The following is a 17,810-nucleotide window of genomic DNA, read 5'->3' on the forward strand; positions in this document are numbered from 1 at the left end:
TACATGATTACGTTATGGGTCTAACCTGTAACTAGTCATCAAATGTCTTGTAACACCGCAGCTTGTTGATACTGCATTCGTTACTAACGTCCATGTTCTGTTGGATGTAAGCGGAGTGGAGTGTAACCTAACAGTCTACCAGGAGTGAATGGGTTAAACGTACAAGGAAGTATCTGTGGCAGAGATGATTAATTGCCTGGAGCAAAGTCTGAGGGGGAGTGATTCCTGGATTCTACCTTGTAAAAGAGCTAGCCCTGTATGCTGGATTAACTATGTATTAGCAGTGAGATACGGAGGACTGGTTGTTTGATTGTAGTGTTTCTGAAGTGTTGGTGGAATCCTCTCCGTCTCATGGAGTTCAGTGAGCTACAAAGACCGAGCTCCACTATTGGTAAGCTGTGCGACAACTGTTTTGTAGGTGTGGTATGTTCTGTCTCCGGTACAGGTGTGCCTTTGTGTTCAGTGATTTGCTTCCTGGTCACTTAAGATGACTTGTTTTGTACTATACAAAAATATGCTATTACATGGTAAAGGGAGATTTTCCAAGAATGTATACTTTAAAATATGCTTGAATTATGTGTACCACACAAGTATAATGCACCAATAGACTGCAACTCTTCCAAAACTACAAGCAATCAACTAACCTGACTCTGGGCTTACTCAGGACATCACTCATAGTTTTTCTCTGTATATATCTTTGCCCTCCTCTGCCCTCTCCAAGCCCACAGTTACCATGGTGCCCAGCAGTTGGTGAGGTTACGGAGTAAGTCTGTAGTGTCCAATCAGAATGCCCCTCAGTTCAACTGGGGTTCTCCCCCCTCGGAGGGGGGAGAGGAGGGTGACTCGGGACCCCCTAAGGACCTCAGAGAGCGGCCTATGACCATGCGTCTGAAGAGAGCGATACGGTATGGGACCTCAGTGGTCATAGTAGTTACTAGCGTCTCTGCCAATGTGCAATTCCTTTGTTGTTGTCCTGAAGGTAACAAACATACTATGCTCTCTCACTTCTCTCCTCTCCCAAAAAAACCATACTCTTTCTCTTCCTCCCCCCTACCCTCCCTTCCAGAGAGGTGCAACAGATGCGTGTGCCTGTGGTGACTTGCTGGCAGTCGTGGAAAAGGAGCAAGGCCAAGTCCCTGAGCAGGTTCAGAGCAGATGCAGGGGGAGTCATGTCCTACGTAGCTCTGTGGAGAAAGGCTCTGCATAAGATAGGAGGTGACAGATTCAAATGACACTGTATCACTCAATCAAATCAGGCAATGGTTAATCAAATATCAACGACATACACATCTATATCCTGGGCTGTATGTACAGTTGAAGTCGGAAGTTTACATACACTTAGGCTGAAGTCATTAAAACTCATTTTTCAACCACTCCACAAATTTCTTGTTAACAAACTATACTTTTGGCAAGTCAGTTAGGACATCTACTTTGTGCATGACATAAGTAATTCTTACAACAATTGTTTACAGGCAGATTATTTCACTATCACAATTCCAGTGGGTCAGAGGTTTACATACACTAAATTGACTGTGCCTTTAAACAGCTTGGAAAATTATAAAATTATGGCATGGCTTTAGAAGCTTCTGAAGCTAAATAACTTAATTTGAGTCAATTGGAGGTGTACCTGTGGATGTATTTCAAGGCCTACCTTCGAAATCAGTGCCTCTTTGCTTGACATCATGGGAAAATCAGAATAAATCAGCCAAGAACTCAGAAAGAAAATTGTAGACCGCCACAAGTCTGGTTTATCCTTGGGAGAAATTTCCAAACGCCTGAAGGTACCCCGTTCATCTGTATAAACAATAGTACGCAAGTATAAACACCATGGGACCTCGCAGCTGTCATACCGCTCAGGAAGGAGACGTATTCTGTCTCCTAGAGATGAACGTACTTTGGTGCGAAAAGTGCAAATCAATCCCAGAACAAAAGCAAAGGACCTTGTGAAGATGCTAGAGGAAACATGTACAAGGAAGAAGCCACTGCTCCAAAATCGCCATAAAAAAGCCAGACTACGGTTTGCAACTGCACATGTGGACCACGTCGTACTTTTTGGAGAAATGTCCTCTGGTCTGATGAAACAAAAATAGAACTGTTTGGCCATAATTACCATCGTTATGTTTAGAGGAAAAAGGGGGAGGCTTGCAAGCCGAAGAACACCATCCCAACCGAGAAGCACGGGGGTGGCAGCATCATGTTGTGGGGGTGCTTTGCTGCAGGAGGGTCTGGTGCACTTCACAAAATAAATGGCATCATGAGGTAGGAAAATTACGTGTATATATTGAAGCAACATCTTAAGACATCAGTCAGGAAGTTAAAGCTTGGCCGCAAAACGGGTCTTCCAAATGGACGATGACCCCAAGCATACTTCCATAGTTTTGGCATAATGGCTTAAGGACAACAAAGTAAAGGTATTGGAGTGGCCATCACAAAGCCCTGACCTCAATTCCATAGAATTGGACAGAACTGAAAAAGCATGTGCGAGCAAGGAAGCCTACAAACCTGACTCAGTTACACCAGCTCTGTCAGGAGGAATGGGTCAAAATTCACCCAACCTGTTGTGGGAAGCTTGTGGAAGGCTACCTGAAACTTTGACCCAAGTTATACAATTTAAAGGCAATGCTACCAAATATTAATTGAGTGTATGTAAACTTCTGACCCACTGGGAATGTGATGAAAGAAATTAAATCTGAAATAAATCATTCTCTCTACTATTATTCTAACATTTCACATTCTTAAAATAAAGTGGTGATCTTAACTGACCTAAGACAGGGAATTTTTACTAGGATTAAAATGTCAGGAATTGTGAAAAACTAAATTTAAATATATTTGGCTAAGGTGTATGTAAACTTCTGATTTCAACTGTATGTGACATATACAGAACTTAAATATGCATTCGCACGCACAACGACCACACATAGATTAAGTTTTCCCGAGGCTTTCAGCAATATCTAAAAGGCCTCAGTTCCACACATTTCTACTGCATTGGGCTAAATCAGAGTCACACAGTATTTCTTGGTAGTCTTAAACAAATCTCTTTTGAAATTAAAATAGACACCTCATACACATGGTTATGGGCTTAAAACAAAGAAGACACCTGTACCATGTCACGTAGGAGTTGAAATGTATTACATTCTGACATTGCATCCCAATATGTTATTTTTAATTAAATTAATTATGAAATACTGAAAAATATGAATAACATTCCAGGGCTACTGTCATTAATTATGTTGCCTTCACATTCACAACATGGCCCTGTGACCCCTGTCTTTGCAGGCCACTTTGGCGGTGGTGTCCAGTCCTACTTCATATTCCTGCGCTTCCTGGTGGTGCTCAACTTCCTGTCGTTCTTGCTGATTGCTGGGTTCATCCTCATCCCCAGTATCGTGTTCAGATCCACCAGCACCAGTAACATGACAGTGGACAGCACTGGTAAGGCCAGCACTAGAGGATGCATTTTCAAAACAGGCCTATGATTGGTTAAAGGGTGATGGCATTGGAGTGACATTCACCATCTCTATTCCATTCCAGTCTATTAACCTTATTCTGTGTGTCTCCAATATAAAACAATATCTTCTCACTGTTCACTGTAGCAGTTTCATAGCAACAGATCTGCCTTATAGGATGGGCTTTTAATTCAATTGAGGGATTGAAACTGCAAATGTTGCAGCAGTTGTTACTGGTATTCTCTCACGGGTTTGAGAATGGAGTCCCTAACAAAGTAGAAGATCATGGAACTGAGGTATTCTGTGCCAAGGCTGTGGTGGGAAACATGATCAAATGTGACCTTGGCTTATCTTCAAACAGCTGAGAATGTGTGTGTGTGTGTGTGTCTCAGGTCCAGAGGTGTGTAAGGTCTATGATCCAAATCTTCAAGGTCTGGTGGTGTTTTACCAGTACTTCCTGGACTTACTCTCTGGAACGGTGAGAAAACACAACATGTAATCTGGTCCTGTGTACCACTGGTTATAGATATACTGAATACAGCACAGAGAACAACACTTCTCTGAAGTTCAGTATGCAAAACCATGCAGCTCTGTTTTAAGAGGCCTTGGCCTTTCACACACTTTTGTCTGCCTGCACGTTCGTCTGTCTTTCTGCCTGTGTATGCTGGTGATTCTCTGATCCACCTCTACGTAGACGACACCATTCTGTATACATCTGGCCCTTCTTTGGACAATGTGTTAACAAACCTCCAAACGAGCTTCAAAGCCATACAACACTCCTTCCGTGGCCTCCAACTGCTTTTAAATGCTAGTAAAACTAAGTGCATGCTCTTCAACTGATTGCTGCCCGCACCCTCCCGCCTGACTAGCATCACTACTCTGGATGGTTCTGACCTAGAATATGTGGACAACTACAAATACCTAGGTGTCTGGTTAGACTGTAAACTCTCCTTCCAGACTCACATTAAGCAGCTCCAATCCAAAATTAAATCTAGAATCAGCTTCCTATTTCGCAACAAACGCCTCCTTCATTCATGCTGCCAAACATACCGTCGTAAAACTGACTATCCTATCGATCCTGGACTTTGGCGATGTCATTTACAAAATAGCCTCCAACACTCTACTCAGCAAACTGGATGTAGTCTATCACGGTGCCATCTGTTTTATCACCAAAGCCCCATTTACTACCCACCACTGTGACCTGTATGCTCTAGTTGGCTGGCCCTCACTACATATCCGTCACCAAACCCACTGGCTCCTGGTCATCTATAAGTCTTTGCTAGGTAAAGCCCCGCCTTATCTCAGCTCACTGGTCACCATAGCAACACACACCCGTGGCACGCGCTCCAGCAGGTATATTTCACCGGTCATCCCCAAAGCCAACACTTCCTTTGGTCGCCTTTCCTTCCAGTTGTCTGCTGCCAATGACTGGAACAAATTGAAAAAAATCTCTGAAACTGAAGTCTAATATCTCCCTCTCTAACTTTAAGCATCAGTTGTCAGAGCAGCTTACTGATCACTGTACCTGTCCACAGCCAATATGTAAATAGCACACCCAACTACCTCATCCCCATATTATTACTTACCCTCTTGCACCCCAATATCTCTACTTGCACATCATCATCTGCACATCTATCACTCCAGTGTTAATGCTAAATTGTAATTATTTTAGCCTCTAGGGCCTATTTATTGCCTATTTGCACACACTGTGCATAGATGTTTCTATTTTTCTTTTCTATTGTATTATTGACTGTACGTTTGTTTATGTGTAACTCTGTTGTTGTTTTTGTCGCACTGCTTTACTTTATCTTGGCCACAGTTCACAGTTGTAAATGAGAACTTGTTCTCAACTGACCTACCTGTTTTAATAAAGGTGAAATAAAAAAAATAACGTACAGTCTGTCTGCTTGTGGTTTGTGTCATTTTGTGAGTTTATGTCAAGTCTGGTACGCTTCTAGTCTAGTAGGCACCACTCTCACCACTTCCCACCCTCCACCTATCTCCCTCTCCCAGGGTTTCATGGAGTACTCCTACATGTTCTATGGTTACTATAACAACACCGTGGCAGAGAGCAGTGGCTTCCACTACAACCTGCCCCTGGCCTACCTCCTCACCTCCGTCTTCTACTTCGCCTTCTGTCTCATCTGCATCATCGCACGGTACCTTCTGGAATGCCCTACACTTCCATCTGCATAGAAATAAAATGGATAGAATGGACATTAAACATAATGACTTACTTACCCCCCCACCCCCCTCCAATTGGTCCCTTATACAGCATGGGGAGCGCACTTCGCGTTGCTGTGGTAACAGGCAGCGGTGCTGCCGGCAGTTATAGCAAGATGGTGTTCACTGGCTGGGACTACGGTTGCCAGGGAGACCGGGCCACCAAACTCAAACAGAAAAGCATCCACTACCAGCTACAGGTAGGAGCTCTGCCTCTTACTGCAGGGTCACTGAAGATGCACTCCTCTTTCCTCCCCTCTAATTTCTCTGTATGATCTCTCCCCTCTATTCCTCCCATCTCCACTCTCTCTCCCCTCCTCTATCTGTTTCCTCCCTCTGTCAGGTGGACCTGGAGGAGGAGAGGCTACAGAAAAAGGCTTTGTCTCTAACCTTAGGTCAGACAGTGGGTCTGTGTTCTCTACGCATCTTCCTCATGCTCATCTCCCTCGCCCTCATAGGAGGAGCTTTCTTTGGTATCTTCAAGGCTACTGTCTTCAGCCAGGTCAGTCAAAAACACAAGAAACAAAACAAAGTATTGATTGGATGTTTGCCCTTTCATCCTCTCCATGTCATATTGAGTCAATACAGGGAGGTGGGTATCCTGGGGCTGTTTTAACCTTTTCTGGTTGACCTTTGCAACCCTTTCCCTGTGGTTCCTAGGTGCAGGTTGGAGCAGAGGGCATTCTGGGCCTGTTCTGGGTTTACCTTCCTTCCATCGTCATCACAACAGGAAACTTTGTCGTGCCCTTCATGTGTGACCAGATAGCCTTGTTTGAGAGATATTCTCCTAGTACCACCATCATCATGGCACTGTTCAGGTGTGTGTGTGTAGGTGTGTGTGTGTAGCCTCTGCAGAGTCCTGAGTTTGACATTTATTTTACGCCTGCTACGTTAGTTTAGTGTGTGTGTGACCTTATCGCTTTGCTAGATCTTCACTCAACCAGTGTGTGTGCATGTATACATGTGTGTATGTCTCTGTGTGTGTGCATGTGCTTGTGTGTGAATATTGCCTGTGTCCCTCCCTCCTGCGTTCAGGTCAGTGTTTCTGCGTATGATAAGTCTGGGAGTGCTGCTGTTTACTCTGTGGAGTCAGATCACCTGCTTTAAAGACAGTCCAAAATGTGAGCCCTGCCAGTACAACAACAAGGAATATCCGGTAACCACTCTCTTAATACAGCATGGTAGCCTGGGTAGCAGTCAGGGTCTAATTTAGCAGATTGGTCTAGAAAAGGCTGAAAAGATGATATCTCCATCCGATTCTACCTACAGTACAGAACTGGTATCAACCATGTTGCATCATCTTCTATTTTCTTTACCACCCATGCTATGTCTGTCTGTCTTGCTGATGCCACCCAGTGCTGGGAGACGCGTGTGGGACAGGAGATGTACAAACTGGCCCTGTTTGACTTCCTCATTACCATCGCCATGCTTATCCTGGTGGAGTTTCCACGCAGGTAGTGTACACTGTACACACTACTGTGGTGTAACTCAATCTATGAGCTAGTCATCCTCTATCACATTTATTGATAATCTCTTCTTCCATACTGTGGCAGGTTGTTTGTGGACCACTACTCCTGTGTACTGACCCGGTGGGTAGGTCGTCAGGAGTTCTTGGTGCCTCCCAATGTGCTGGGTCTGGTCTACGGTCAGACAGTGGTGTGGACTGGAGCTCTGTTCTGCCCTCTGCTGCCTCTCATCAACACACTCAAGTTCTTCATTCTCTTCTACTGCAAGAAGGTCAGGCAGCTCTCCATACTGTACCAATAATGGAAATGTAATCAATTCATTTTCTGAAAGGTTTCTCAAGTTAACGTTTGGCCCCAGATCCGTTTCACTACACAATCACAATAACACCCCCCCCCCCCCAGGTCACTCTGTTTTCTAACTGTCGCCCGGCGGTGAAGACATTCCGCTCCACCACCTCCACCATATTCTTCCTGGTGGTGTTGCTGTTCGGCTGGGGCCTCGCCCTCGTCGCCATGATCTACAGCCTGGCCCAGTGAGTGACTCTGCCTACGTCTGAAATGACACCCTATTCACTATATAGTGTACTACTTTTGACCAGGGCCTATAGTCAAAAGTAGTGCCCTATATAGAGAATAGGGTGCCACTTCGGACGCAGCCTCTATCTCTACTGCAGCAGGAAGGAAGCATGTTATACAGTGCAGGGATAGTAATGGCAGATGGACCTGGTGTAGTAGTGGTGGTAGTTGGTGTGGGTGTTGATATGTCATCCTCAGGATCCATCCCTCTATGAGCTGTGGTCCGTTCCGCTCTCTCACTATGATGTGGAGTATCGTTCCCAACACCTTCTACACTCTCTCGCTGACAACACAGGACTTCATCTTCTACATGGGCTCCCAGGCCTTCTCCATCCCTCTCTTCATCTTCTCCTGGTGAGTCACCTTGTCTTACTGATCTCTTAATTTTCTCCTGGTGAGTGATTTAGTCTTACAAGGAACCCAAACCGGCTGCGCGCGTGCACCATCGTGCATAAATGTATTTTGTCCCCCCACACCAAACGCGATCACAACACGCAGGTTAAAATATCAAAACAAACTCTGAACCAATTATATTAATTTGGGGACAGGTCGAAAAGCATTAAATATGCATGGCAATTTAGCTAGCTAGCTTGCACGTGCTAGCTAATTTGTCCTATTTAGCTAGCTTGCTGTACATATTGTTATTTTACCTGAAATGCACAAGGTCCTCTACTCCGACAATTAATCCACACACAACGGTCAACTGAATTGTTTCTAGTCATCTCTCTTCCTTCCAGGCTTTTTCATCTTTGAACTTATATGGTGATTGGCATCTACACTTTCATAGTATTACCACGACAACCGGGAAAACAGTTCGTCTTTCAATCACCCACGTGGGTATAATCAATGAGGAGATGGCACATGGGTACCTGCTTCTATAAACCAATGAGGAGATGGGAGAGGCAGGAGGAGTTGCGATTGCAGCGCGATCTGTGTCAGAAATAGAAAGGACTTCTATTTTAGCCCTTGGCAACGCAGATGCTCGTTGGCGCATGCAATAATTGAATAACATGGATTTCTACATTTATTTTGCAACGCAAGCAACATGTCCGGTCTGGTCAGCATGTTACTGATCCGATTGTCCATTGCAGGTACATGGGTCAGTGTGTTACTGTCTACCTTGTGTTTGATGATGTAATATTGTTTTGCAACTCAACAAATGGGAGGCCCATATCTGCATAGACTAATTTGGTCAGCATGGGTTATTTCCATGTGTTCAGATTCCTGTACATAACATTCTGACTGTGTTTGTGCTCTCCTCTGTCCTAATAGTGTGGTGCTGTGTTATGTAGCAGCTCTAGCCGCAGTCTATGGGAAGAGTGTTGATCTGCTAAAGGCCCAGCTTAAACTGGTAAGTGATGGATGGGGAGAAGTCCTACATGATACAAAAAAATATATGTTTGAAACAAAAACATGTCTATTGCCCATCCTCAAGCTTAACCTTGTATAACAGTGTGTTTAACTCTAACAGGAGGGACGTGATAAGCAGTTCCTGGTCAAGCAGATTGAAGAGCTGAGTAGAGAGATGGGGGTTCCAACAAGGGACCAATTTGACACTGGTGCATCAAACTGACTCAGACACCAGGCTCAAACCCACGGCCCATATCCCGGCCCAAGGCACTTTTTGTAGATTTTAAAGGCTTAGGTAGGTTTTGCATGTGGCAATAGCACAAAGCACATATCTACACCTTCACAAATCACTTTACAATTGTCACTCTCTAGTGTAGGATAGCTACGTTTAAGGCAAAGTTTTACTTATGATTGAGTGGTGGTTGTCTCACCTAGCTACGGTATCTTAAGATGAATGAACCAACTGTAAGTCACTCTGGATAAGAGCTTTTGCTAAATGACTAATCTAAATGTGGAGACTTCCATGGGGCTAAGGGTTAGTATATTAAAGATTTGGTTTGTTACCCCATTTCTCTCTCATATCTGTAACAGCAATTGCCGTGTTCATTGCCTTTGCATTCTCTTACTCACCTCTTGCCTAAACATCAGACTGTGACCGTGTTTATCCCATGGTTATTCAGTGTGAAAGAAGTCGCCCTAAAAAAAGACGCAAGGGTCTCTCCAAGCCAGAATGTTGAATACAATTATATTTACACTTACCGGTTGTCCGTGCTGTTGGTCCTTTTGACAGTAGGAAGTGGAGATAAAATATCCACAGGAAAATATTTTTTACCTAACTTTTTGCTGCGACGATAGGTTCTGTCGCTTGTATTTTCAATCTCCCGAGGCATTGTTGCACATTATGTAAACATATGTCGACCGAAGCATGTTCCCTCGCAGTCCTCTGGATATAATTTGTGGAACGTTCCAACAGGAATCTGTTACAAAAAGTTCGTAAATATCAAGGTTGCCAGCAAACAATGGATACAAAATTGTATAGTGGCAGAATAAAATACCGGGTAGGGAGTGGGCTATGTCTGTCCTCACTCTGGTAGCCTATGGACAAACATTAAGAATAAGCTACGTGGTGAGTTGATGCCTACTCGGCAGCTAGTTAAATAGGTGAATTTATCATGTTAGTTTGTATACAACATTATACTTTACGAAGTTTTTGGAACAGATTCCTGTTGGAACGTTCCACAAATTATACCCACCCATCAGCTAGAAGTGCTTGTGAAATTTGCCAGTTTATTGTGTGGGAGAACGTTCTGTCTGTGATTCAGTTAAACTCTGCGGTTACTTACATATTGTGCAAGTGTTTGTCATGTAAGAATTGTGTCAGTATTGAACATACAAACGAATATACAGACCAGTCCAGTGTATTGAAAGTCAGGTTAACACTTCCCTGATTATATGTTGTTTGTTACTTCCCGACATAACGACACAATCAGCAGACAACAGGTAAAGCAAGTTGAAATAAAGATTATTCAACATTGTGACTTGTAACGGGACTGTTCGGGAATGCTGAACCTACATGTTCGATACAAGAGTGTAAGTCTTTCACTCTCGGATTCCAAAATAGGCTATCCCTACCACACCTTTACAACATTAAATGTTTAGTTTTCTAAATCGATTTAAATATTGTTTACATATATTTATGTTCTTCAGTTTAACAATCTCTCTCTCTCTCTATATATATATATATATATATATATATATATATATATATATATATATATATATATCTTGTGTATGTAGATGCTATTATTTCTGTCGTGCTACGTGCGCTCCCTGCTGACCCGTGAGAGAACTTCTACAAAATCGTTTTGTTACGTAGACGTAATGACGCAACAATATTTTCGGGTGTATGTATCCGGTTGTGGTTGAATAGCTTTTTGGTTGCTTGTTTACCTATCAGATGTGTTAAATATATTTTCTTTGGTTTTATGCAAATATTTTATTCATTCGGTAACAGCTGTACAAAACCCAATGTCAGAATTACATCTCTGTGATTGAAATAGCTGTAAAAAAAATAACAATGTATTACAGGAAATAGGTTATTAAGACTAGCTAACGTTAGCTAGCTAGCGAACTGGAGTTACAGTAGAGACTGACTGAATTGCAAACAACAGAAGTCAGGGCATGTTACGTTTTTGACACATTTTTGTTTAACTGTGCAAGCCCTGGTAAAAACAAACACTCGACTTCAGGAGAAAAATGAATATTCTACCTAAAAAGAGCTGGCATGTTCGCAACAAGGACAACGTCGCGCGCGTGCGCCGGGACGAGGCACAAGCCGCAGAGGAGGAGCGAGAGGTCCAACGCCGTGTGGAGCGAGCAGAGCAGGAGGTAATCATAGGAACGTTGCCCTCCCATCCCCAAATTGATACATTCCTCATAGTTGATTTAGCATGGTCTGAGGTGACAACCAAACTTTGTGTGATACAGGAATGTTACGATGTATGACAGGTGCGATTTTGTTAAGAGAAGCGATGTATAAGAGGAATTGTTAAAATAGTATCAAGTCATAAAAGTGCATATACATGTGTATATGTACTTCATTGTTGCCGTTGAATGTTATGTAGGTAAGTAACCTCTTTGATGTAGGCGCGAACAGAGCACCTGAGACAGAAGTCACGAGCTGCACTTCAACAGTCTGGAGGATGGAAGGATGAAGGAGGGGAGAGAGGAGGGGAGGGGAGTGGAGGAGTGGTGGAACACCTCAATCTATTTCCTCTGGAGGAGTCATCTGAGAAGAAAGGAAACGCAGAGTACCTCAAAGACCAGAAAGATGAAAAGGTGACCTTACTGTCATTCTGTTATGCTTTTCCCCCTTCACCTGTGTTGAAATCAAGTTTCTTTGTGCACATGGCTACTGGTTTTTTCATCCCGCTCAAGTAACAATGTTTACCTTCTTGGGCTTGTTTCTCTCCACTTCAAAGCTTTTCTCTAGTGGATCTAGCCAGCCAATGACAGTGCCTGGTTTATTTAGTCCAGAGCCATTTCTAAACAGAGATCAGCCAATTCCATTTAAGATTTTGAATGCAAATGGGTACCATGTTGGAAAGTGAGAATGCATATTGGAATATAAATATGGAGTGTTCGTTGCTAATTTGGAAGATTTTTTAACAGATTTAATGGCCTGAAGCTTATCACATCAATGGAAGGATCAGAGAATGAGATGTGAATAAATGTATTGAACTTTCCAAATAGCAATAGCTGGTCCTGATTTCTCCCATCACAGATCATTACTTTGAATGATAATATTCTATTATTCTAATTTTATGGTGATTCTGTTGTTGTAGGAGCGTGAGGAGCGTGCTATTGGTCTGCTAGTGTCCCTAGGCCCCCAACCTGGGACAGAGGTAACTCCATGGTACATGAAAACAGGTCACGAAGAAGAGAAAGATGAAGAAAAGGAGAAAGAGAAAGACAACAAAGGAAAGAGACTGCCACTCAGTCAAGAGGAGAAGGAGAAGAGAGACAGACGACTGAAAGACATGCTGGACCCCTTGAAAGAGATGAAGAAAGCACTGGCGGTGAAGGATAGAAAAGAACATAAGAGTAAGAAGAAGGAGAAGAGGGATAGAGGGGAGAGGAGAAGCAGTGGTGGAGAAAGGTGAGAAGTTCAAATCAAATCAAATTTTATTTGTCACATACACATGGTTAGCAGATGTTAATGCGAGTGTAGCGAAATGCTTGTGCTTCTAGTTCCGACAATGCAGTAATAACCAACAAGTAATCTAACTAACAATTCCTAAACTACTGTCTTATACACAGTGTAAGGGGATAAAGAATATGTACATAAGGATATATGAATGAGTGATGGTACAGAGCAGCATAGGCAAGATACAGTAGATGGTATCGAGTACAGTATATACATATGAGATGAGTATGTAAACAAAGTGGCATAGTTAAAGTGGCTAGTGATACATGTATTACATAAGGATGCAGTCGATGATATAGAGTACAGTATATACGTATGCATATGAGATGAATAATGTAGGGTAAGTAACATTATATAAGGTGGCATTGTTTAAAGTGGCTAGTGATATATTTACATTTCCCATCAATTCCCATTATTAAAGTGGCTGGAGTTGAGTCAGTGTCAGTGTGTTGGCAGCAGCCACTCAATGTTAGTGGTGGCTGTTTAACAGTCTGATGGCCTTGAGATAGAAGCTGTTTTTCAGTCTCTCGGTCCCAGCTTTGATGCACCTGTACTGACCTCGCCTTCTGGATGATAGCGGGGTGAACAGGCAGTGGCTCGGGTGGTTGATGTCCTTGATGATCTTTATGGCCTTCCTGTAACATCGGGTGGTGTAGGTGTCCTGGAGGGCAGGTAGTTTGCCCCCGGTGATGCGTTGTGCAGACCTCACTACCCTCTGGAGAGCCTTACGGTTGAGGGCGGAGCAGTTGCCGTACCAGGCGGTGATACAGCCCGCCAGGATGCTCTCGATTGTGCATCTGTAGAAGTTTGAGAGTGCTTTTGGTGACAAGCCGAATTTCTTCAGCCTCCTGAGGTTGAAGAGGCGCTGCTGCGCCTTCTTCACGATGCTGTCTGTGTGAGTGGACCAATTCAGTTTGTCTGTGATGTGTATGCCGAGGAACTTAAAACTTACTACCCTCTCCACTACTGTTCCATCGATATGGATAGGGGGGTGTTCCCTCTGCTGTTTCCCGAACTTCACAATCATCTCCTTAGTTTTGTTGACGTTGAGTGTGAGGTTATTTTCCTGACACCACACTCCGAGGGCCCTCACCTCCTCCCTGTAGGCCGTCTCGTCGTTATTGGTAATCAAGCCTACCACTGTTGTGTCGTCCGCAAACTTGATGATTGAGTTGGAGGCGTGCGTGGCCACGCAGTCCTGGGTGAACATGGAGTACAGGAGAGGGCTCAGAACGCACCCTTGTGGGGCCCCAGTGTTGAGGATCAGCGGGGAGGAGATGTTGTTACCTACCCTCACCACCTGGGGGCGGCCCGTCAGGAAGTCCAGTACCCAGTTGCACAGGGCGGGGTCGAGACCCAGGGACCCTGGCTCTCGAGCTTGATGACGAGCTTGGAGGGTACTATGGTGTTGAATGCCGAGCTGTAGTCGATGAACAGCATTCTCACATAGGTCTTTATCACAACTAGTTGTTTTATCTGTATGTCTGGGGGTGTTTTGTGTTTCTTTGATCAATCATAAGACCAATTAGCTTTGACCTAAAGGGGCAATAAGCAGTTGCTACATATATTTTTGGAATTCTAAATTAATGATGTGTACCAATTCATTCTTGAAGAATATACAGTTGAAGTCGTAAGTTTACATACACTTAGGTTGGAGTCGTTAAAACTTGTTTTTTCAACCATTCCACAAATTTCTTGTTAACAAACTATAGTTTTGGCAAGTCATGTAGGAGATCTAAGTAATTTTTCCAACAATTGTTTACAGACAGATTATTTCACTTATTATTCACTGTATTTCAGTGGGTCAAAAGTTTACATACACTAAGTTGACTGCCTTTAAACAGCTTGGAAAATTCCAGAAAATGATGGCATGGCTTTAGAAGCTTCTGATAGGCTAATTGACATAATTTGAGTCAATTGGAGGTGTACCTGTGGATGTATTTCAAGGCCTACCTTCAAACTCAGTGCCTCTTTGCTTGATATCAAGTGAACATTTTTAAAAATCAGCCAAGACCTCATTAAAAAAAGTGTAGACCTCCACAAGTCTGGTTCATCCTTGGGAGCAATTTCCAAACGCTTGAAGGTACCACGTTCATCTGTACAAACAATAGTACGCAAGTATAAACACCATGGGACCATGCAGCGTCATACCGCTCAGGAAGGAGATGCGTTCTGTCTCCTAGAGATGAACGTGCTTTGGTGCGTAAAGTGCAAATCAATCCCAGAACAAGAGCAAAGGACCTTGAGAAGATGCTGGAGGAAACAGGTACAAAAGTATCTATGTCCACAGTAAAACGAGTCCTATATCGATATAACCTGAAAGGCCGCTCAGCAAGGAAGATGTCACTGCTCCAAAACCGCCATTAAAAAGCCAGACTACGGTTAGCAACTGCACATGGGGACAAAGATCGTACTTTTTAGAGAAATATCCTCTGGTCTGATGAAACAAAAATAGAACTGTTTGGCCATAATGACCATCGTTATGTTTGCAGGGGAAAAGGGGAGGATTGGAAGCCGAAGAACACCATCCCAACTGTGATGCACGGGGGTGGCAGCATCATGTTGTGGGGGTGCTTTTCTGCAGGAGAGACTGGTGCACTTCACAAATAGATGGCATCATGAGTATGGAAAATGATGTGGATATATTGAAGCAACATCAAGACATCAGTCAGGAAATTAAAGCTTGGTTGCAAATGGGTCTTCCAAATGGAAAATGACCCCAAGCATACTTCCAAAGTTGTGGCAAAATGGCTTTAGGACAACAAAGTCAAGGTTTTGGAGTGGCCATCACAAAGCCCTGACCTCAATCGCATAGAAAATTTGTGGGCAGAACTGAAAAAGCGTGTGCTAACAAGGAGGCCTACAAACCTGACTCAGTTACACCAGCTCTGTTAGGAGTAATGGGCCAAAATTCACCCAACTTATTTTGGGAAGTTTGTGGAAGGCTACCGAAATGTTTGACCCAAGTTCAACAATTTAAAGCCAATGCCACCACATACAAATTGAGTGTATGTAAACTTCTGACCCACTGGGAATGTGATGAAAGAAATAAAAGCTGAAATAAATAATTCTCTCTACTATTATTCTGACATTTCACTTTCTTAAAATAAAGTGGTGATCCTAACTGACCTAAGACAGGGAATTTTTACTAGGATTAAATGTCAGGAATTGTGAAAAACTGAGTTTAAATGTATTTGGCTAAGGTGTATGTAAACTTCTGACTTCAACTGTAAGCTATAAATGCCTCATTAGCTTAGTTTAACTGTCATACCGCATCAGAACTCTTTTACTCTGTTTGTAAACCAACTATATGTAAACAAATACTATATTGCCCCAACTTTGTTAGAACTGTAATTTTGTGGATGGTCAGTCCTTGCATCCATAGCTCTGTCTATAATTTTGTGGATGGTCAGTCCTTGCATCCATAGCTCTGTCTATAATTTTGTGGATGGTCAGTACTTGCATCCATAGCGCCATCTATAATTTTGTGGATGGTCAGTACTTGCATCCATAGCTCCATCTATAATTTTGTGGATGGTCAGTCCTTGCATGCATAGCTCTATGAATTTTAGTGGTTACATTTCTTCAGCTTTTTACCGAAGCGGGTGGGGTGGCACTGTTATTGTTTCAACTCCACTTGGATGCATAACCAAGAGACCAAGTACACTGACCCAAGTGGATAAGTGCACAAACAAGTGTACTGAGACTCTGGATAAACACATATGGTTGATGGAAACCACCTCTTTTCTAGCTCTATAGAAAGGTTGCGAGCGGAGCGACTGCAGAGAGAGGCGGAGGAGAAGAGGAGAGCCCAGGCCCTGCTGGACCAGAAGAATGGAACCGGGAAAGAGAAGGAGCGACCAAGGGAGACAGAGGAGAGGGAAATGCCGTACAACAGTGCTTATTTCCCAGAGCTGGCCCGCAAGAGGCAGAGGAAAGACCGCAATGCCTGGAGAGATGGCATCTTTTGAAGTCCTACATCATGCAGTCTCATTGTTTGTGCAACGGACAGAGAACATTGAGGCATTCAATATACATTTATTAGTATGTGAAAGACGACGAAGACTTCGACAAGGACTAGAGAGCCTGGAAGGTAATTAAGTTGTATTGTTGTGAAATGTGAGGCAGTGCTTTTATCTTATTCTTGCAGTAACATGGAGGAGTTATGCATGTAGGCATATACTGTAGGTTGTTGAACTAGTGAACATGTGTACAAATATAGCTCAAAATGCTACATTGTTTACTTGTATAACATCTAGGCTATCCTGAGTATCCTAAGAAGACTTATTGATGATTGTTGTCATTGTCATTATTTCTAATGAGGTATAAAAAGAAAGGAAACCAATCAAGAGATTTGGGACAGCTGAGTGTAGTGTTGGAGTCTGTCTGGCACCCTGCTCAAGTGTGAGACAATACAGAGATAATTTTGCTCCACAACACAAGACCACTGTTCAAGTTGGAGTGTCTTTGATGTTTTACTATTGATGGCAACATTGTGTCACAAATTTAATTGTGTCAATTCAAGTCAAGTCTATTTTGTTTCTGATAATAGCATGTGCCAATTTAGGAGGTGTGTGTGTACATGCATCTGTTCTATTTAACTATCTGATGTAGACAGTTTAGGGTGGTTGGCTCAACTATTATTGCACATTTTCCATTTCAATTAATTCAATAAAAATGTTAGTCCTGCCAAATAACAAAATCACGTGTTCTCCGTTATTTAGCTTATTTTATACATACCCCATATCTATGCACCACCCGAATGATTAACCTAAAACGTTTGAATATAGCAATTTCAATAGATTGTGCAACAAAACAGAGTTGCGGCAGTATAATACATTAATTTGTCTAGCAGGTGCATTCAGACGCACAGCACCGCGAAATAAAACGGGCCCGTAGAAGCGAGACAGACGCACTCGCATGAAACCACGGGCGAACCATGATAATGCAAGCTCACTTTTGTCTGACGTAGCCGACGTTTAACGGGAGATAAATACTACAGTCTACCTCGTACTGGTGTTGGAGGGGAAAGAGCCGAAACGG

At 43.1% G+C, this 17,810-nt stretch overlaps 2 protein-coding genes across 3 annotated transcripts; both read left to right on the top strand.

Annotated features, from left to right (window-relative positions):
* Positions 1-176: 176 nt before the first annotated feature.
* Positions 177-9,629, top strand: tmc4 (transmembrane channel-like 4). The gene is made up of 16 exons (XM_064946374.1): positions 177-391; positions 722-905; positions 1,067-1,215; positions 3,277-3,432; positions 3,839-3,924; positions 5,460-5,605; positions 5,722-5,869; positions 6,013-6,171; positions 6,330-6,487; positions 6,705-6,825; positions 7,026-7,123; positions 7,223-7,406; positions 7,538-7,668; positions 7,910-8,065; positions 8,984-9,062; positions 9,183-9,629. The coding sequence occupies exons 1-16, from the start codon at positions 352-354 to the stop codon at positions 9,282-9,284; spliced, it is 2,097 nt and encodes a 698-aa protein (XP_064802446.1). The 5' UTR covers positions 177-351; the 3' UTR covers positions 9,285-9,629.
* A 92-nt stretch (positions 9,630-9,721) lies between these two features.
* leng1 (leukocyte receptor cluster (LRC) member 1) lies at positions 9,722-17,469 on the top strand. Of its 2 annotated transcripts, XM_064946377.1 has the most exons (5): positions 9,722-10,651; positions 11,282-11,449; positions 11,708-11,899; positions 12,406-12,719; positions 16,519-17,469. In XM_064946377.1, the coding sequence occupies exons 2-5, from the start codon at positions 11,318-11,320 to the stop codon at positions 16,736-16,738; spliced, it is 858 nt and encodes a 285-aa protein (XP_064802449.1). In that variant the 5' UTR covers positions 9,722-10,651; positions 11,282-11,317; the 3' UTR covers positions 16,739-17,469. The 2 variants fall into 2 exon arrangements, with proteins under 2 accessions (XP_064802449.1, XP_064802448.1); XM_064946376.1 differs by lacking the exon at positions 9,722-10,651 and having other exon boundaries at positions 10,874-11,449.
* Positions 17,470-17,810: the final 341 nt, after the last annotated feature.

This window comes from Oncorhynchus masou, chromosome 29 (genome assembly GCF_036934945.1).
Source record: "Oncorhynchus masou masou isolate Uvic2021 chromosome 29, UVic_Omas_1.1, whole genome shotgun sequence".
Taxonomy (NCBI): domain Eukaryota; kingdom Metazoa; phylum Chordata; class Actinopteri; order Salmoniformes; family Salmonidae; genus Oncorhynchus; species Oncorhynchus masou.

Bases quoted from the DNA above. Each gene is read 5' to 3' on its own strand.
- tmc4 (XM_064946374.1), top strand. From the start codon at position 352: ATGGAGTTCAGTGAGCTACAAAGACCGAGCTCCACTATTG. The intron at 7,669-7,909 runs GTGAGTGACTCT...TGTCATCCTCAG, and splicing joins ATGATCTACAGCCTGGCCCA to GATCCATCCCTCTATGAGCT. The intron at 9,063-9,182 runs GTAAGTGATGGA...TAACTCTAACAG, and splicing joins TAAAGGCCCAGCTTAAACTG to GAGGGACGTGATAAGCAGTT.
- leng1 (XM_064946377.1), top strand. From the start codon at position 11,318: ATGAATATTCTACCTAAAAAGAGCTGGCATGTTCGCAACAAGGACAAC. The intron at 11,450-11,707 runs GTAATCATAGGA...TCTTTGATGTAG, and splicing joins TGGAGCGAGCAGAGCAGGAG to GCGCGAACAGAGCACCTGAG. The intron at 12,720-16,518 runs GTGAGAAGTTCA...CCTCTTTTCTAG, and splicing joins AGAAGCAGTGGTGGAGAAAG to CTCTATAGAAAGGTTGCGAG.